This window comes from Zootoca vivipara, chromosome 17 (assembly GCF_963506605.1).
Source record: "Zootoca vivipara chromosome 17, rZooViv1.1, whole genome shotgun sequence".
Lineage (NCBI taxonomy): Eukaryota > Metazoa > Chordata > Lepidosauria > Squamata > Lacertidae > Zootoca > Zootoca vivipara.
In genome coordinates, this window is record NC_083292.1 from 21,058,519 (window position 1) to 21,079,733 (window position 21,215).

At 49.4% G+C, this 21,215-nt stretch overlaps 1 protein-coding gene across 1 annotated transcript; it reads right to left on the bottom strand.

Annotated features, from left to right (window-relative positions):
• Positions 1 to 681: 681 nt before the first annotated feature.
• LHX5 (LIM homeobox 5) lies at positions 682 to 19,159 on the bottom strand. The gene is made up of 5 exons (XM_035098715.1): positions 18,987 to 19,159; positions 15,659 to 15,882; positions 12,296 to 12,573; positions 7,003 to 7,168; positions 682 to 1,040 (listed from the first exon to the last, which is right to left on the bottom strand). The coding sequence occupies exons 1-5, from the start codon at positions 19,157 to 19,159 to the stop codon at positions 682 to 684; spliced, it is 1,200 nt and encodes a 399-aa protein (XP_034954606.1).
• Between the last annotated feature and the right edge of the window lie 2,056 nt (positions 19,160 to 21,215).

A 21,215-nucleotide genomic window follows, 5' to 3' on the forward strand; every position in this document is an offset into this window, starting at 1 on the left:
GTATTTAAATAAGTCCTGCAAGTCGTTCCAGCACTTACCACGAGGGGGCGACGTGTCACCAATAAAACATTCCTCCTTTTCCGGAGATCTTTTCCAAAAGTCCTTTCTCCTGCCACCATCGAACACGCACAAAATAAACCTTTTAATTAAAATAAACTGGTTCTCTCTTTTTTCGGATTTAGGAAAAACAAAAACCCAAAACAACCCCAAAAAAACTCAAGACGCAATCCTGGACGGGGCTGGGACAGGTGTTGGTCGTTCTCTCCCCAACCTCTTTCTCACATCCTCCAGTCTGTGAAACAGGCGAGTCCAGCTTTGGTCCAACGAATGGGCGAGTTCCAGAGATTTCGCTGCGAGAGGTTCCTCGAACAAAGACGGCGAACCACCTCTGCGCGCTGCAACCGGGGTGGGTGGGTTGGTTTGTTGGTTGGCGGGCCCGCCAGCCGTGTCCAAGCGTCCCCACTGAGCCCACCCGGGGCCAGACAGCGGGCCGCGCGCGGTCCTTGAGCGGCCCCCGAGGGGGAGAGGAGGTCTGGCGAGGCGCGATTTGGCATCACGGTGGTGGCGCTTTTGGTAAACGGAGTTTCGCCCCGACGGAGCGGACGGAGCTGGACAAAAAAAGGGGGCTACTCTTTTTTTGGTCCGGTGAGGTCAGGCGCGCGCCCTCCGCCAGGGGTCGCTCTACCACACGGCCGTCTCGTTCAGCTCCTGGTTGGGGTGCGAGAGGGGCCCGCTGTAGCCGGACATGGAGAAAGGGGGGCTGGGCCCCCCGCTGAAGACCTCGCCCGGGATAGGGTGCAACGAGCCTGGCAGCCCGGGCTCCGGGCTGGGCGTGTCGGGGTGAGAGATCATATCCGTATACCTTTGGTTCTCGGAAGCGTGGTGCCCGGGGAGAGGGGGTTCCAGGGGTCCGAGCGGGGTGGAGCCGGCTCCCGAGGTCGGGATGTAGCTGGAATCGGCGGGGGACTGCGCCTGCGAGGGGGGGCCGTGCGGGAAGAAGTCGTAGTTGCCCCCAGGCCCGTAGTAGTCGCCTTGGTAATCTGAGCGGGGGGGGGGGAGGAAGGGAGGAGAGAGAGAGAGAGAGCGAGAGCAGGTGAGATAGGATCTAAAACAGGGCTGACGAGATCCTATAAGGAGAAAAACCCTCCTCCCCTCAGTTAATCATTTAAAAATCCCATTGATTGAGAGGTGGTGTGGTGCAATGGTTAGAGCTCTGGACCGAGGTTGGGGAGGCCCGGATTCAGCTCCTCACTCAGCCATCAGTGGGCGACCTGTGGCAAATCACTATTTCTCAACCTACCCTACCTCACAGGGTTGTTGTGAGGATAAACTTGAGGAGTGGGAAGACAGGGCAATGTCTGTGGAGGGAGGGATAAGCAAACAAACAAACAAAAGCAATAGATCAACATATCGATGCCAACGGGATTGGCAGCCCTGCGTTAGGAAGAGGACGACACCGGTGGCTTCCTGCCATTTCTTTCCTGGACGACCAGGGCAGGTGGGCAGCCGCGCCCACATAACTGCCTTGCCAGTTGAGACCATTGCGTGTCATGCAGCTCGGTGCTGCCCACAATGGCTGGCAGAGGCTCCTCTCCGGGGTTCCAGGCAGGGAATATTTCCCAGGATGGGACCTAGGACAAAAGCCGAGCTGCGGCCCTTCCGCAAGCATAGCCGGCCACTGACACCTTCCCATTTACGTCGAGGGGGGGAAGTCCTGCTTCGCGGGCAACCGAGTTCAAATATCAGCTCCGCCACTGAATCCAGCTCGACTCCTTTCCGGAGAAACACCTCGGAGAGGTAAAGCTGCAGGCCCGCGCATTGTTGGGAGCACTGCTGTTCTGCTCAGAAGCAAACCCCCTCTGTTCCACACCCCCGACCTCCCCCAAATAAGCAGAGGGAGGCTCACAAAGACCTATGCAGAGGCCAGGACAGTCGAGAAGAAATGAAGGACACAGAGGGGTCAAACGCCAGTCAGGATTCAAACTTAAAACTATCCACAGTGGGCCAGATGAAGGCCAGGCCAGGCCATAACCCCACAGAGAAGTGCAAAGATCATTAACAACCACGATTATTGCAAATAATAGAAATGTGGCATAGAAATATAATATTATTATTGGTAGTAGTACAATAACAGCATGGTATTTTATTTGCATGCATTATGAACAACAGCAAGAACAACAGCATGCTGTAATAATAATAATAATAATAATAATAATAATAATAATGATGATGATGATAATAATAATAATAATAATGGTATACTACTAATAATTTTATTATTTGTATAACATGGGTAATAACAACAACAATGTACTATAATAATAATAATAATAATAATAATAATAATAATAATAATAATAATAATAATAATAATAATAATATACTGCTACCACAGAAACCTAGGCGTGGACACGGCCTCCAGGCCAGAATCCCAGTTATAGCTCGATGCTGTACAGGTAAACTCAAAAGTTCCACTGAATGCAATAGCGCTCCCCCCCCAAAAAAAACCCCACAGTGAGTGGGTGTAGGATCGCAGCCTGGGCGCGCAAGTCGGTTGTGCCATTTCCCGCATGAGGATGAGGGTCTGTGATCAGCTACTGTGGGTCGGATCGGTGTGCGCGCGCACGGGGGGGGGCGGTTTGGGGTCACCGAAAACAACACACCGTGAATCTACGGAGATTATTCTTATATAAAGTGTGGGGTTTAAAAACAAGAAACAAGTAAATGCATTCAATAATAAATTAAAGAATAATTTTGGTGAGTTTTGTATTAATAATTGGGAGAAATTAATGGATGATGACACGACTATGAGCTGCTAGAGCTCAAAAACAAAACCTCCATCCCCAGAGGCAGCATACCTCGAAATAAATACGGCAGAAAGCGGACGGTGAAAAGCCAGCTGCTTCCCCCCTCCCCTTCAAAGCGCTTTGCTGGCGGGTTCCGCGGATGCGGGAAGCCAAAAACTGGATTTTTTTGGCCTGACGCATCAGGCAGGCGCCTCCACCCTCCAACTACCTACTACCGCCTGCCTAAACTGTCATGGAGCAGTTTAAAACGCCCCACAAACCTCTCCCGATTTTATGCTTCAGAAACAAACACCCCCGACGACACACTCAAGCGGTATAAAAGCATCCTCAAAGGACATCCGCCGCCCCTCCCGCATCGAATTCTATTCGATACGTCACAGCGTTCCAAACAGAACGTTCGTGGAGAAAGTAGCAGACACATCAAAGCCCGGAGCCGCATTAACGTTCGTTTGTTTATGGACTGCTATCAGATGCGCGCCTGATTCTATACGCCCCTTCCATACGCTCCGAGCCTGAAGAAAATGCGCGCAGCAGGGAAAGAGGGGCTTGTAACAATAGCAATAGCTTGTAACAATAGCAATATTTTTTTTTAAAAAAAATATTAATAATCTAAAATCTCCGGAAACTGGAGCTTCACATTCAAATTAGTTAATCTTTACTAGCAGGGACCCGGGTGGGAGGAGAAAAAAACTTCTCAAAATGCGGGTGGGACTTCAACGCAGAGTAAACGCGTTTAGGATTGGGCTGCAAATTTAGTTTCGGAAAACTAGGAGGAAGGAAGGGCAGAAGCAGTCGCTTTAAACGGGCTGGAGTTAATCAATTCTCTCCCCGCCTGCACCTTCCTCCCCAACCCCCATCATCCTCCGCCAGTGGCAGATAGGATGTTAATTCGATTAAAGATACACCCATTCCTCCAGGAGGAAAGGCTCACACAAGCCTAGAACAAAGGTGTTCAGACAGAGCCAAGCCCGCACGCTTATCCTCTAGAGGGGAAGAAGTTACATTATCTTGCCGCTCTAATTATTATTATTGCTTTTCATAATAATAATTTAAAAATTAATTCATCACTCGCCCTTCACCAGCAGGTCTCGGGGCCAGTTGCAACTATTTAAAATTCAGAATAAAAGACACAGTTGAGGACATTGATTCACAAGAACAGGGCGGGTTCTGGAAACACACACTAAAGTTTGCATGCACGCAAAAGCTCATAACAATGACAAACTTAGTTGGTCTCTAAGGTGCTGCTGGAAGGAATTTTTTTTTTGTTTCGACTACGTCAGACCAACACGGCTGCCTACCTGTAACTAAAGTGTCAAAGGCCACGGTCTTCAGCATTCAAGCAAAAAGCTGCGTAGTGAAGGCGCCAAAGTTACGCACCTCTCTGAGGAGGGCATTCCACAGCTTAGGAGCTGCCACAGAAAAAAAGGCTCTCATCCCGGAAGTATACGTTTATATTACGCACATTCACACAGACACTTTTTTCTCCATGAGAAGAGGGAATTCTCTGCACATAATTTGGCATAAACACACTCTCTCAGAAATAAAGGGAGAAACTTCTGGGAACAGCTAGAATTCGCCAGCGAACAGGGGTTTCTCTTAAAGAAGCCCGAAACACCCGCAGGGCACCACGTTGTAGCAGTGTATTTTAATATATATTATTTGACTTTACTTCTCATGCTAAATTCCCGGCGCACAGGCTGTTCCCGTTCCTCTCCAATGCTTAAATTGTGGCTTTATTAGTTTGCACGTTTTATTTATTTCTGACACCAGAATATAGTTCCATAGAATGTACATTTAATTATTTACTTAATTGTTTGATAACACCCGTGTATACATCTTCCTAGCAGCATCCTCGCGCGCGCAACCTACAACTATAGCGCTAAAGGGACGCGTGTAACACGCGAGCAAATCCTCTGCGGTGCTTATTGGAAAATATGTCCCGCTGTTTTCAAGTGAGTTTACTTCCCAAACCTGCCTAGCATCATTCCCGTCACTACCCGAACCCCCCCCCTGGCGATTTAAGGCGAGACGGAGCACACAGCCATACAAACGGCCTGAGGCCGAGGCCGACCAACTACAGTAAACTCAAGCATTGCCTGCACTAACTGACAGCGACTCTCCACGGTTTTAGACAAGGGATCTGGAGGTACCGTTTGGGATTGAACCTGGTGCCTTCTTCATGCCAGAAAGATGCTCTGCCACGGAGCTACAGCCCTTCCACGGGTACCAAACTGAATAAAATTTTGGGGGACCAGGCAAGTCCCGCCCTGCCTAATCGATCACGAAACACGGCGCGCGCACCATCTGAATGGCAATGCCTGTCAAGTTTGGAGAGCACAGCCCCCTAAAATATTTTATGGGGGCAAGGGATCTTGACCCCTAGGAGTTGGGTGAGCCCCTTTCCTGTCTTTGGAAGTGTTTGGGGGGGGAGGAAGAGTGCCAAATAACACCCCCTAGACGGAGTATAAGGAGCAGGAAGCCAGATAGACCTCGGAATCCTCGGAGAAATAGAGTTTCCAGTTTCCTTCCAGCCAGGCGACCCTTGCTCAAAGAAGTAAATAAATATTTTCCCTCCTGGGCTTTGGTTCCTTTTTGGGGGGGGTCGTTTTTTATCAGGTTTCGCCTTCAGGGAGCTGGAAGGTGACGGGGTGCGGGGAAGCGGCGGTGCCTGGAAGACAAATGTCCGGGGCCCTGGCCAGAGGCGGCGGCCGCCTTCCATACGCGCCTGGGGTTCGGCCGTAATTGGAACAAATGCCGTCTGAAAAGAGTACAAAGGCGAGGCAGCTGGAGCTTTGTTCGTCGCAGCGCAGGGCAAGGGAGCGCGGGGCGTCAAAGGGGTCGGGCACAGCCGGACCCTCCCGCACAAAGCTCCCTTTCTCGGGCGGGGCGGTGGCGGCAAGGAGGAGGAGATATCCAGGCAGGGACCACGCCTCCTCCCCGTCGAGGGAAACCGTCGGGGCGGAGGGAGAGGCTGGCCTGAAAAAAACGTCGGGGAAGCCGTTGGAAAGAAACCAGCTGGGGGAGGCGGGGGTAGGGGAACCAAGGGGGAGGGTAAGAAGAGGAACCAACAAGGGGGGGGCAACTATGGCGGAAGAGGAACTAAGAGGGGAGGAACAGCGGAGGGTGCAACCGCAGCAAAAAAGCAGGGGAATCAAAGCAACCGGCAGGCAGCCCTGGTTTCCGAGCGCCCTCGGATTTTCAGTGATTTTAGCGAAGCCAGGAAAAGAGCGGGGTAAAGAGATGGCAGGGGAAGAAAAGCGGAAGACAGGGAGAGGTGGAAAAGGAAGAATCTCTGTATGGAAGGGAGAGGAAGTAGATGAAAAACTACAAAAGACGGAGGGAAACGAAAGAAAGAAAATCTTACTCTGTCTCCCTCAGGAAGCAGGAGGTTGAGGTTCTAAAGAGGCTGGCTCCAAAGGGTTGGTCAAAGTTTTACTCAAAGTAGCCCCTGTTATTTGCTCCCGTGATTATTTATGCAGTATGTGTATTTATATACAGCTTCCTGAGCTTGTCAGAAAATGGCTTCTAAGCTGTTTACAAATGTAAACCCAATGATAAAGGTTATATCGGCCCAGTTAAAACGCACAATGAATGAAACCAGTTCATCAAACCATCCATAATCACAATATACAAGAGGACAAATTCATTAAAACAGCATAACCGTTAAACCGGTTGAAGCAACAATGAAAACTGTCAAACCAGGAGGTTGTGGCCAGGAGATCAAGGCTAGCTTGTCTGAGCTGGTGGGATGCCCAAAAGGGCTGGAGGCCGCCTCTCGCAATTTCAGCAGCGAGAGTATTGACTTCAAGTTAGTCCATAATAAACGCACGTTCACTCCGAAGTAAAATCTGGCTGTGTTCAAGACATTCAATCCCCATTTAAAACACAGCACTCAAGGAATCATGGGAATTGTAGTTCCTCACTCACAGACCTACTGTTTCCGGTACCCTGAGGAAGGAAAAAAAGCTCCCAGGGTCCTTTTGGGGAAAGTCATGTGCTTTAAATGTAACTAGTGTGAATCTGCATCAGGTAGGATGCCCAGGTAAATGTGCCTAGGATGGTGATCCTTGTTTGATTGGGATTAAAATATGCTTTGGGAACAAAACTCAGGAAAAAAAGTGATTGGATGAAAGGAAGGAAAAGTGCCCACCACGATTCCGCCCTCCCCCAATCCGAGAGGGGAAAACCTTCTTACCTCCGTAGTAAGTATAAGGGGTGGAGCCTAGCATTTCGGATTCATCCAAGCGGCCTCCCAGAGGGCGCATGCGTCGAGGACTTCTGAAGAAAGCGTGTCTTCGGGCTCCCAGCGCGCTCAGTTGTTTCATCCGTCGCTCCTTGGACCGTCGGTTCTGGAACCAAACCTGTGGGGGCACAGAAGGAGAGAGGCTACGGTGATGCCCTCTGGCCGGACTGAACCCCAGCAGACACCCAAAAGAACTAAACTCAATTCTCTCCTCTTAGGCAAAGACCACAAGAGGACCTGGATGGTCGCCAGATTCTGCACGCAGATTTGCAGGCGCAGACCACCCCCTGAAACAAATTGGTCCACTAGGAAAACAGTCGAAGTCGGCCTCCATGGTGGCAAGGCCAATTTGTATGGTAGCCCAAATTTTAGGTCTTTATGTGTGTATGCGTTTATCTCAGATTTTAATCTTTAAGCTGTTGTACAATGTTTTAAATGTATTTTTTTTATTCTTGTGAAAGTTGTCCCAGTTGTGCTTTTCGAGCTGCTCTTTGACCGTAATGAAATTATATATGTATGTATGTATGTATGTATGTATGCAACCAAAAGAAAGGCGGACGGATGGAGAGACAGGAAATTAGGATTTAATAAACACACCACACAATCAAACTCAAAATAAACATAAAGGGAAGAGAAGATGGAGAAGTAGGGAGGGGAGGAGAAAGTGGGGGAGGGCATGCAATGACAAAAAGACACCCCCCCCCCGTTTGCAGAAAAAAGTAAGGATTTTCTTTGTAGGTCCATAAAGAGGAAACCTGGTTTGGAGGACAGGGGTTCAGGATCTGCCCATGAATATAGTTGAGATTACTGCATTGCAGGGGGTTGGTCTAGATGGCCCTTGGGGTCCCTTCCAACTCTACAGTTCTATGACTTTAGGACACTGAAAAGTCCCTATGTATTACTGCACAAATAAATGATGTTATATTGCCATGGGCTGGTAGTAGAATGGGTACGCCCACTAATTTGTGGGATGAAAGGTTGGCTCGATGGCTCTGCTGCTATGACTGCTGTTTTGTGCCCTAATTAAGCACCAGTCTACTATAACATAGAAATGCCTGTAGTCATAACTACTAGGAGTAACAACTACTAGAAGTAGTGTGTGCAGTAAATGGTACAATTAGCAGTGTGGGAAAACCATCCAAACACATATTTAAACTCATCACTTTCCCTGCCTTAAAAAAAAGCATGTTGACCTAGAATATCTTAGAGATTTCCCACTGCATTTTTTTATACTTCTTGGTGGTGCTTGTATTGGTTTTGCACCAATATTCTAAAAAAAACCTGGTGCTTTAAAGTACTGTACCAGAATGGGACTTCCTTCCTTCCTATGCTACCCATAAGACTATCCCTGTTAGATGGGATCAAAGGTCCATTCAAATCATGTGGGCTGCAATTCCCATGATCCTTAGTCATGGGTCATACTGGCTGAGGCTGATGGGAGTTGGAGTCCCACCTAAAAGGCCACCATTTCCCCATCTTTAATCTAGAGCAGGCATCCCCAAACTTCAGCCCTCCAGATGTTTTGGACTACATTTCCCATCTTCCCCAACCACTGGTCCTGTTAGCTAGGGATCATGGGAGTTGTAGGCCAAAACATCTGGAGGGCCGCAGCTTGGGGATGCCTGATCTAGAGTATCCATTTAGATAGACCTTGCAGATGCTTTTGAGAATCAGATAAGCAGAACATGAAGACCACATCCTTCTCTTTTCCCTGGCCTCAGCAGCTGAACTTAAGAGGTATAGTGCCTCTGAACTTGGAAGCTCCACTGTCATTCTGTATTAAACTGCTCCAGAGAGAGAGAGCCCACACTTGCAAGATGCTCGGTCCTAGGCAGGGTGTTTCATTCAACATGGACAGGAGGAAAAGGCAGGGGGAACTAGAGGAATCTGATCTGTAAGCTGCCCAGAGTGGCTGGAGAACCCCAGCCACATGGGCAGCTTATAAATAAAATATAATACCGTACTACTACTAATAATAATAACAGGATTTGCTGAAGTAGACTCCAGGTGGCCTGATGCTACCGGACCACCCATTTGGAAGGGCACCTGCGGACGAGGACTGGGGCTGTACTGCATGGCATCATTGTAGCTTTGCAAACAAATATTGATCCCATGTTTCAAATCCACACTCCTTGAAAAACCCTATTTGCGGAGGAGTGGGGGCACGGCGTGGCTGTCCTTGCATTATTCCTTTTCAGCCTTGCCCTCTGAATTGAGGTAAACATCAAAGGATTGGATCCAGTGTAAACCCTACACAGAATAGATACATTTCCACAGGTCTACTTTGAGTAGGACTATCATTGGTTACAACCCATCCTTTCCATCTTGGAGGTCTCCCTCTCTACATTTCTGTGGCTAAATCCTGATGGCTGTATTTTTTATTCATACCTATATGATTTTATGACTTTTTCCCAGTCTTCTGCCCACTTATCCGGGAGTAAGCCCCACTGAACTCAATAGGATTTACTTATTAGTAGATATGGATCGTATTACACTGTTTCTTTAGTCAGTAAATTTTTTAACCCACTTTTCATAAGCTACCTTATGTGATGATATTCTAAAATTCATGACATTAATCCATATTGCCATCATAATGTATTGATAACTGGAGCCAAGTTGATGGATTTGAGGGCTGTATCCAGCTAAGTTAGACTAGAGCCATTGCAAATGATAGACTTAAATTAGCCATGTCCATTAAATTTCAACGGGTCTACTATTGATACAACTGACGGCCCTGTGGCTCCATTAATGTTAAATTTACAACTCGGGGTCTGCAAGTGACAGAGGTGGCAATTCTATATCCATGTTTACTTGCGAGTAAGTGAGCAAAGAGTCTGCAAATCCTATATTGTTTACTTGGAAGCAATGGAGATGGATTTACTTCTGAGGAAACAGTCATAAGTCAAGCAAGAGTCCCTGAATCTCGCCAGAGCTACTCATTGTTCTTTTGGCTTGCACCCCATCCCAATTTAAAACATAAGGCAATCATACAGGAGTGTGATAAAAATTGCTGAAATGCCCTACATAGGAATGCTACCAGCTACCACTGTTCCATTTTGAATTCCTTCAAATTCTGTGCACAATACAAATTATAACCAAAAACATGTAATATTAATTTGCTTTGCTTTCACTTGCCTCTATTTTATTGCAATATTGCATTTATGTAATGTTTCCCATTGTTTAAAATGGCTTATCAAATCCTGCCCTAGATGGCTTGCAATGCTGGAAATATTTCAAGCAGAACAGAGTTGTGTTAAACTGAGACATACTCAGCATAGAGCCATTGAAATAAAGGGGCATGACTAATCCAAGTCTATTTAATTAAAAGAAGAAGAAGAAGAAGAAGAAGAAGAAGAAGAAGAAGAAGAACGGAAGAAGTTTCAGTGGGTCTGCTCTGAGTATGACTTACTTGAACAGAACAAATAAATAGTAACTTTACAACAACATCATGACTGTCTTAACGCCAGCTCAAAACCATGCATGTTTACTCAAGAGGAAGTCCTACTGATTTCAGCAAGACTTAACTTCATAATTATTGGGCCCAGGATTGCAGTCTAACCTCCAACCTCATGGGGACAGTGTAAATTGCTGGAGGAAGGGCCATAGCTCTATGGTGGAGCATCTGCTTCTCTGGCAGAAGGTCCTGCTAGGTCTGGGTTGGGAATGTCTCCTTCCTGAAACCCTGGAGAGCTGCTGCCCAGTCAGTGAGGATATTGAACTAGATGCACCAAAGGCCCAACTAGGTATAGAAAGCACCTGTCTATGTGTTGATTTCAATGGGAGAGCACTAAACTGAGGGCTTCATTCTCCTGTTGAAATCAAGGGGACTAGTGAGTTAACTGAGCTGAGGCTCCGTTACTTTGGCCACCTCATGAGAAGGGAAGACTGCCTGGAAAAGACCCTGATGTTGGGAAAGATGGAGGGCACAAGGAGAAGGGGACGACAGAGGATGAGATGGTTGGACAGTGTTCTCGAAGCGGACGGGACTAATACTGTCTTTGCACTTTAAGGACCAAGGCCAGGCATCCCCAAACTTCAGCCCTCCAGATGTTTTGGACTACAATTTCCATCTTCCCCAACCACTGGTCCTGTTAGCTAGGGATCATGGGAGTTGTAGGCCAAAACATCTGGAGGGCCGCAGTTTGGGGATGCCTGACCAAGGCTGCAGTTCTCTTCACATTTACCCCAAAGTAAATCTCATTGAAATGACTAGGAAACGCTTCTGTGCAAACATGGATAGGGTTGGGGCTTTACAATTCTAGGCATGCATCCTTTTGAGGAAGCTTGATTGAGCATTCGAAGCACTTATTACATCAAAGTAAACATGAATAGGCCCCTACGTACACACATTCATTTTAAAGGGACTCGAGCATACATTTCCCCTTAACTGATTTTCAGCCAGGTCTGCTGGGGAGTAAATCCCATGAATTTGGTGGGGTTTACTTCCTCATGAAGTGTTCCTCAGGTTGGGCTTTCCTAGGCAGCTAGCATGGTGGGCATAGCTGCCAAGTTTTCCCTTTTCTCACGAGGAAGCCTATTCAGCATAAGGGAAAATCCCTTTAAAAAAGGGATAACTTGGCAGCTATGATGGTGGGACAATAGGAATAATGGGGTGTACGAAGTCCTTTTGATGAAGCATGAAATTTTTCCCCTTTCTACCAAAAAAGAGAGGGGGGTGTCACATAGCCTGCAACCAACCAACCAACAAAATAACCTATACTTTAGTACTACCCATCCGGATTTCCACTGTCCATAAAAACAAGTATTCCAATATTCCACACATAAGTAAATGAAGATTTCCCAAAACATTTCAGGATGGAGAACGAAGGTAAAATGATGGCCACCTTCTGGTAAAGAGGACAAAAAGCCTGAAGATTTCTGTGGCTCGACAGCTTCACCTTCCAACTTTCCTGATTTTTGCTGGGTGATGAGAGTGAGTGTGACATCATCTACAGCCCAGGTGACATCACATCACAGGAGACCCTTTGCCGATGTCAGTGGTGACAAGCTATGATACAATCTGCAACATGTAGAAGATCGCCCCCTTTCGGTAGACAAGGGTGCGTGGCTGGATATAGAGAACGCTGCATTCCAAAGAGCAGTGGCTCCATCATCTCTAAGGGCCCCCAAAATGCACAGAGATGAGCAAACCCATCTATGGTCTAGTGCAGAACAGGTACCAGCTGATCGTCCCATCGAAGCTCGGACTCAACAACCGGGCGCGGGGGGGCGGGGGTCCTCTTACCTGGATGACTCTCATGTTGAGTCCCGTTTCTTGAGCCAGCTGCTCCCGGATATGCCTGGTGGGCTTCGGAGTGGCAGCAAAAGCTGCTTTGAGGGTCTCCAGCTGCTTAGCCTTGATGGTGGTCCGGGGTCCCCTCCGCTTGGTCCCCGAGTTCTGCTCTTCATTCTCGTTGTTGGTGGTCTCTTTATCGGAGGAGGTGGAGTTGTCGGTCTCCTTTGTGTCGTCCTGCATCGGGTCCTGGATGTCTGGAGACAGACTTCGGTCGGTACAAGAGGACACTGGCAAGGAAAGGGGAGAGTGGGTGTCACTCTTTGGGAAGAGAGGATAAGCAGCTGCACGGGTCATTCTCTTCCCCAAAGGAATCACTTGGCAGGGCAGAGTTCATCCATCACCAGACTTAGGTATGGAAAGACCCCTGCCTCCTGCAAGGACTTTAAAAATATATATTTCACCATCAGCTTTCATCCTGTTTGGACCTAGGGTAGGAGAGAAGACAGGCCTGGAAAGGAAGGTGGACCTGTAAGACCAGGGTTCAAATCCCCACTCAAACCATGAAGCTCACAGGGCGACCACTGCCTCTCAGCCTATCCTACCTTGCAGGGTTGTTGTGAGAGCAGGGAGGAGAACTTTGCGCGCCACTTTGGGAAAGGAGGGTGACACAAACAATGAAATCTTACTAAGGAAGGAGCCACCGAGTACTGCTTTCAGAGAAAAGGCAGTTGTGGTTGGTCTCCCCCGAAAGAAATACTCAGAAGGTTAAAAGAAAAGACAGGAGGGAGAGGACACAGTCTGCCCTGAGGAGCACCGAGGATCCCAAAGGCGGAGGGAAACGCAATCAATTAATTGATTCATTAATGAATCAAACAAACAAACAAATAAAGCCGTCTGAAAAGCAGAGGCCAGCGGCGCTCCACCCCCACTCCTCGTGATCCATTTCCCCCCATTTTCTCCCCTAGATCTAACCCAACCTAAAGCACCTGGGTCCCGATCCTGAAGAAGAAGAAAAGTGGGAGGGATATGGGCAGGTCTGGATTTGGAAGGGGTGTTGCAGGACCATTGGGGCGGGGAAGAATCCCAGACTATGTGCTCTCTACATACCCCAATCAGAGACGCACGTTTCTGGGAAGGCGGTTCTGTTGGAGCTAAGGGGAGTTGACTTCTGAGCAAAGGGAAGCATGTCCCAGTTGCAGGAGTTGTGAAATAAAATGAGGTTCGTTTTTCAAAAACGTAACACCGTCAGCAACCTCTTCAGTACGTTGCCTTCTAATCTGCTGCTGCTGCTGCTACGGTATTTGCATTTATATCCCACCTTTCCGCCAAGGAGCTCGAGGTGGCCACATGGTTCTCCCTCCACAACAGCCCTGCGAGGTAGGTTAGTCTGAGAGGCAGTGACCGACCAAGGTCAGTCAGTGAGCTTCATGGCCGAGCGAAGATTCGAACCCTGATCTCCCAGGCCCAGCACATTAACCGCTACACTACACTCGCTTTCAACCTACTTTCAATAGGGTTTTTCTTGCCTCTCCGCTCTAAAAGTTCTAATTCTATTCCTGCTGAAGGGCCGTGGCTCATTGGTAGAACATTTGCCCTGCATGCAGAAGGGTGCTAGCTGCTTGAATTTCCGGGGTCTCCCGATACAGCTGAGACTATTTATTCCCCTGCCTGAATCGCTAGAAAGCCGCTGCCAGTCAGGGTAGACAATATAAGTCTGCTTCCTACGTTCCTGTGAGGTTTGCCTTGCTAAGCCAGGCCCCTCTTGGAGGCCCCACTCTCACCAATAACTTTCCCTGCTGGCCCTATTAATCGACGCCCACCCCGTCTAAAGAGAGAGAGGCCTTTCTGAATTTTGCTTTGGGCTTATTGATACCGCTGGAAGGAAGCAAAAGGGCTCTGGGAGGCGTTGGAGACACCTCCACTGGTCTCCCTAGAGGCGCCTGCCTGGACGCTCAGGAGACAACACCCGAGATTGGAGGGTCTTTGGTCCTATCCTTCCCAGCAAAAGCAGTTATTGTATTCCAACGAATGCAACGTGTCTCCAAGGGGTGATTGGACCGCCAGATGCCTCCCCCTCGACGGCTGCTGCAGAGAACCAGGGTCATTTACCCTCACAGATGGAAGTGGGAAGGCACTCGTAAACAGGGTGACTTCCAAATTCCCTCTTTTACAAAAACAAAACAAGGAAGGAAGGGGACAAATTCGACAGACCCCAAGCGATATTTTTCTGGGTAAAGCTTTAAGAGTAGACAAATACACGGCCTTCCTTCTCTCCTTCACTCTCCCTTGTTGCTAGCACACCCAGCCCTAATGCTGTGCAATCCATTTCAGCACCGACGGGTTAATTCCCGAAACAGAAAGAGCTGGAACTATGGTCTTCACTGCCGCGGCTCATTCTTCTGTCCCCCCCCCCCGCGAAAATCCTTCCTTCACTCTACTCGTCGCTCTTTTGTCTCCCTCCTGTCCCCGCTTCCCTTTGTCTAAAGTTAAACTGTAAGCTCCTCCAGGCAGAGACCCACCTCGCGCAGAAATCCTTCTGCACGGCGCCTGGTGGGATATAGAAAAGGACCTTCCAATAGGCGGAAGAAAGGCGCAATAGAAATGCAGCGTCGAAGGTCCTCAGAATCATTCTGAAGGTCTGGGTTGGGGGCTGCGCTTGTCCTCATCTGTCCCTTCTGACCCATCCATCTCCGCTCCCTTTGCTCGTACTCCGTCCAAAGTAGGTTTGCAAGCAACTCGGGGCAGGGACCTGCTGCGTTACAGCACAAGCCTCTGAGCCTTTGCTGGGAAATCAATTCCACCCAGTTCAAAGGCTCCTACTTCCCAAAGGAGTGTGGCTAGGTGTCCACACATCAGAAATCAATCAGCAAAAAATAAAATAATAACAACAGGAACAGCAAAATCACTAGGACCACTCACGGTCCTATTAAGAGCAGCAGTACAGTTGTTATAGGAGACCGCCCCTATCTAGCAGCAAATGCACGCTATCCAACTGCAGGCCGTTCGAGTTACTTTGGCAGCTGAGGCAAAAAGCAAAGGAACCTATGAAGCTGTCCGATACTGAATCAGACACAGATTGGTCCATGTATTGCCTCTGCACTGACCCACAGCTTTCCAGGCTTTAAGACAAGGCATCTCCTCCAGCTCTATATGGAGATGCCGGGGTCTGATCCCAGGAACTTCTGCACACAAAGCGGATCCTCTACCACTGAGCTAAGGCGCTTCTCTTCTTCCCTGGCGCGCGCGCACACACAGAGAGAAATCGCGAATCAAATAGCTAACAAAAGGCTGCTCTTTCCTGACACTCCATATCGGCTGCCAAAGGCGACTCCTTCCCCCTGCCCTAGGGTAGGGCCGGCTCCGTCGGCTCACCTGAGTTGAGACTGCCTTCTTTCAAGCTGGCCGAGCTCAAGTAATCGTCCTTGCAGACGAATTTGTTCTCGTCGATGATGTAAAGCTCCTCGCCCGTCGAGAGCTGCTTGTTACACACCATGCAAGTGAAACAGTTCAGGTGAAAGACTTTGCTCCGGGCTTTGCGCACCAGGTCCGACGGGGAGATGCCTTGCGCGCACCCGGCGCACTTGGTCCCAAACCTCCTGGATACAAAAGAGATAGCGTAAGAGGGGGGCGAGGGAAAGGTGGGGAGGTCAGAGAAAGAGAGGATGAGGACCCAATAAGGAAAGGAAATGAATCTTAGCGGGGAGCCGCTCTCCATGGTATTTTTGCGCGTTGGGAACTTCTAGACAGGAAGAGGCACGGTCTCCGACAGGCGGTCAGATCCTGGATCTCGGACCTTCCCGGTAGACGCTGCCAAAAATTTGGGGAGGGAGGGAACAGAAGGGTCATTTTATTGCCTGGCCCTGGAAAAGTTTTGGCGACGGGGAAGGAACAGGATCCGACCAACGCAATCTTTCCCGCCTCCAGTCCAGAGGAATTGGGCCATCGCGGCCGACTTTGCGCAGGAGAACCCCCGTCGGATCCAGTCCCGGGTGCTTGATCAACCTGAGGCCTGTAGCAGCACTCACTAGGTCCTTTTTTATTGTTTGTTGGCAGTCTGAGGTGCGTCCGCCCCCCCCCTCCCGCGTGTGTGTGATGCGTTGGACTGAATCGGGGCCACAGTGGAAAGACCCGAACTGGGGTCCTTAGATCTAGGCATTAGGAACCACCCCCTCGCCGTTGCAAAAAGCAAAGCGCGCGCGCTGCGTTAGGGGAAACGAAAGCTGTGGAAATGCTTTTAATTTTCCCTATTGCAACGAGTTGTGTGGGTAGCTGTTGAAATGTGAAATCGCCAGTTGAAATGTGGTCCAAAATGTGGTTGAAATGTGGTCCAAAAACCATAATCGAGGTCTCTGTATCGATGTGTCAGTGTGTCTGCCCCCGCATACACCTCGAATTTGGGGTATAGAGCGCGCAAGGCTCCAAGTCACCACCACCTCCTCCTTCGGTAGGCACCATTTTCTCCCCAGGATGGCCCACGGTGACGTTGATTTAGTGAAAACATTACAACCCATAAATCATTTTGGTGCGGTTATTTTGTATGGCGGTCGCCTCATCTGCACCTTATTAAAAAAAAATTTTTTTAAAACCGTTCAAGGGGTTTAAAGTTTTTTTAAAAGTGGGGTGGGGGAGGGAAGGGGCTGGAAAGTCTAAGAACTCGGAATGGCCATTACAGGCCGGTTTACATGTGCAAAGCCAGCTTAGCCTCCATTCATTCATATGCGTTTGCCTTGGGGGGCCCTATGCCCACAGAGCTGAAGTCACTTTGGCTCCCCCTCTCTCGCCCTACAGCACCGCACCTTCCCGTGCCTGCCATTTCCATACCTAAACAGATAGGCGCTTTACCTCCAATTAATGCCCGAAAACAAAAGGCTGGGGTGGATTTGCATTTGCAAAATGAGGGTTTATTTGTTGATTTTCATTTTCCCGAAGACAATAAGGAAGGGAGGTGGGGGGAGGAGTGAGAAATGCGGGTGGGCCACAGTCAAAGGAGGCGAAGATTTCCACCTCCTTCTCCGAAGGTTTTTGGCGGCGGGACAACACCTGAAAGCAACTGGCTTTTAAGATCTAGGGGGCTTTGAAAATATTATTGGATAAATAATAATAATAATAATAATAATAATAATAATAATAATAATAATAGGTGGGAAACTTGGACCCCTTTCCACTGGACGAAAAAATAATGTGCCTCTATGAATAGCCACAAAAATGGATTCGCCTAAATGTTTATATATCAGGAGGTGGGGGTGGCGAACAGGTACCGCTCCCCAAATACCCCCGAAACTGTCATCCTTTGCTTATATAGGCTGTAATTGCAGCCCCACTTACCTGGGAGTAAGCCCGGTTGAAATCAATAGGACTTTAACTTCTGCGCAGACAGCTGTAAATTGTGAAGGAGCCCGTTGAAATCAATCGGACTTACTCCCGAGTAGGGTCGGACTGCATATATTTAAGCCTCGGTTGCCCAGACTAACGGGGTGGAGGGGGGGCTGCTGGTTATATTTTCAAGGAAAATATAAAATCAAGGGGATTGCTTCGATTTGACATTGTTGGGGTGGGGAGGGGGGCGTTTGGACGTCCAGACGCAAGAACTTCAGGACCAGCTTCTGGGCCTCTGTCATGCTGACAAATATACCGTGCCGCCGGGAAATTCATGGGCTTTGGCGCGCCTAAGCCCACCTCGGAGCGCAGCCTCGATGTCAAAACAGCAGACATCCGTTTACTCGGAGGAAGGAAGCCCTAGTGAATTCAATGGGTGGGTGTTCTTCCTATGGAAAGCGTGCACATAATGATAGGCTGAATCCTCTTTCGACCCTTTCTCTGAAGGAAGGAGGCTCTCCTTGCCTGTGTCAAAATGGATATGGAGTACATATTCATTTTTATTTCAGTCTTTCCTGGGTAATTCGGATACCCCGATTTCCCGCCCTCTCGGATAAATCCATCGCTGATGGAGAGAGCAGGTTTTGACCTTGCTACTCCCCGCCCCATTTGCCAGTATTTTCCAATACCAAGCTATATAAAGACCTTTAAAATAACAATAATAATAATAAAAAATATCGCAGGACCCCCCCTTCCTTTCTGTCTTTGGGCTGAGTTTCTAAATCAAAGGATGCAAGCCTTTTCCTCTTACTCGGTAGTAAATCCTATTGCCCCCCCATGGGATTATCTTCCCTAGGAACCGAATTTAGGATGGCCCGATCCTATGCCCCTTTGTTCAGCAGCAAGCCTCCATTTCGATGGAACTTACTCCTGGGTAAAGGCCGCACGCCTAAAGAGCACGCTTGGCGATGCCTGGCTTAACCCCAAGGAAACAGCCATAGCGGGATCAGGCCTTTGTGTGGGGTGTGAGTGGGGGGCGTTGTTCAGAGTCAGGGCCCTTAGCGTCTATTTACACACTGGCTATACAGAACTAGCAACACTTTTTGGAGAGTCGAGAGAAGAGTAGAACCACAGTCCTGAAGGGGATGGACTATGGTGGGCAATTTTCCGGGGTGGGATGGGGGGGGGCTTCAGGGGCCGCACTTCTAAACTCAGAGGTGTCCCACTCCATTTAGTGGGGGCTCAGACCCTAAGGAAGTGGGGTTACGACTACAGCCCACATCATCCAGGAGGGACCATTGGGGTGTTGGTGGGGGGTGGGTTAGAAAAGAGAGGGGGGAGGCTTAAGGGTGGGGGAAGGAGATGGAGAGACGTCGCCCCTCACCTGAAAAAGTCGTTCTTACAGTAGAGCTTGCCTTCCCGGGAGAAACATTTCTCGGTCAGGTTGCATTTGCAATCGCAACACTGGACGCACTTGATGTGCCAGGCCCGGTCCAGGACGTTGAGCAAGAACCTGTCCAAGATCGGCCGCTCGCAGCCGGCACAGTGAACCATCATAGCCGCGGCCGGATGGGGGTGGTGGGGATTTCGCCGCGCCGCGCCCCGCTGCCAGCCCACCTCGCCTCTCCGCGCGCTCCCTCTCCGGCGCGCTTCTCGGTGCGCTCTCGCTCTCTCTACTTGCCGTCGGGGCAACGCGCTAGCTCCTCTCTCCGCCTCGGTCCGCCTGTAGGGCGCCGTCCGGGCAGGTCAGCAGCGACGCATCCTCGGCCCTGCAGGGAGCATCGACGGCAGCGGTGGTGGCGGCGGAGAGAGACGAGGCCCAGCAGGCCCGGCGCTTCCTCCCCTTCCGCGGTCCTCTCCGCCGGCGTGTGGATGGCTGCCCGGGACTTTGCTCCACTTTCATGCTGTTCCCATCGCCCAGCTTTGTCTCCCGGCTTTAGTAATTCGCGCATCCTTATTCAGATTTGGTGACGTCGGGCGCTACGTCGGATGGGCGGCGGCCAATGGCGAGCCGGTGGCCATGGCAACCTCTTAATTTATAGCATATCTAAATTGGCTCCAGCCTTGCGCTTGGCACAGAGGGGGAAAAAGAAGGCAGCCCTATTGTTGAGGGGCGAGATTTTCACCTGGCTTGCCGGGGTACTCTGTGAGTATTTTGCCTCCTCAGGAGCCTTGGGGAGGAGGGGGTGCTCGCGGATCGGGGCCCACGGGGGGCTGGAGGACGCGCGCGCGTGTGTGTGTGTATCGGTAGTTCGGTCCTGGGGAGACCCCCCTCCACCCCAAAAAACAAGCCAGCTTTAGCAATAAAAGGAGCCCTTTTATGCCCCGCTCTTGAGAAATCTCTAAAAAGGTGTCAGGATAGTTCTGCTCGCGGTTTCCTTTCGGGAGGGGGCTTGGGCAGCGAGCGGGCAGACGGCGTTACCTGTCTGAAAGAGTTGCGCGCGAGGATCTGGGCTGTAAAGTTTGTGTGAAATCGAGCCACTTATTCGGGAGTCTGTATGTAAAACTATTATATTTATTATGTTACTGATGACGAATCCACCCCGGCAGTAAAATGAAAAGGGACCGGTAATCCTCGGAATGCCCATCCTACCACGTTCTGCTCCGAGTAGACCCGTTGAAATGAACTGACTTGCGTTCGTTGTGCCCATTCTTCCGAGTGGGTCTACTCTGAGGAGGACTGGCATGCAACCCCTGAATTTTTCTCTCTTTCTCCCTCCCCCTCATTAATAATAGTAATAGTAATAGGGAAAATAAAACCTTTTGGGACCCCCCCTTCCTTTTATTCTCGGGAAATGGACTGGGAATCCTAGAATCTCCCCCTCCCAGTGAATAATACTAATGCGAATAATTATAGCAATAAAACTTTGCCAATTAGTCCAACCCCCGCAAGCCGCTGCCCTCCAATTCCAGGGTCTTGAAAATTGTCCAAGGAAGCAATTGCAGAGGCAGAAAATGAAAGGGATAAAATAATATTCGCCCGAAACGAGCGTTCGAATAGGATTTCCACCTAGACTCGAATGCGAAAGTTGCTACTCGGAGGCTGGGGGAGTGCGAAAAAGCGAGAGTGAATAGACCGCGTTATCTTTCGTGTTCCCATTTAACTTCTCCTGTGTGGATTGGATTTCTCCGAGCCTCCCTATCGGTGGGGCGCGCGGGGGGGGGGCTTACTTGGGAGTAAGGTCCGTTGAAACACCACATGGCCCAGTTAGGAAGGTTTGGGAGTGTGTTGGCAGGTTAGAAAATAAAATAAAATTCCTGATCTAGGAAGACTTTGGAAGTGCATGATCCAGGAGTGGGGGGGGGAGGAGGGGGTCGTTGGCCTCGTGCGCCTGTTGCCTAGGAATTTGGAGTGAAGGCTGGGCACCCCCCTTCTTTTTGTCATGCAAGGTGCACGGACAATAGGGGGGACAGGAGAGATTAACTTACAAGGTTCTCTCTCCTCCCCCAAACCATTCCTTGCTCTCTAGAAATGGGAGGGTTTGACAAGCCTCTCACAAAGCCACCGTGAATGGTCCGAGCCCCAAATACATAGTTAGTCATTTCATTAAGTCTGATAATGAAGAGAGAACTCTTCCCCCCACTCATTTGTACGACAACATTAGAAGTCTGG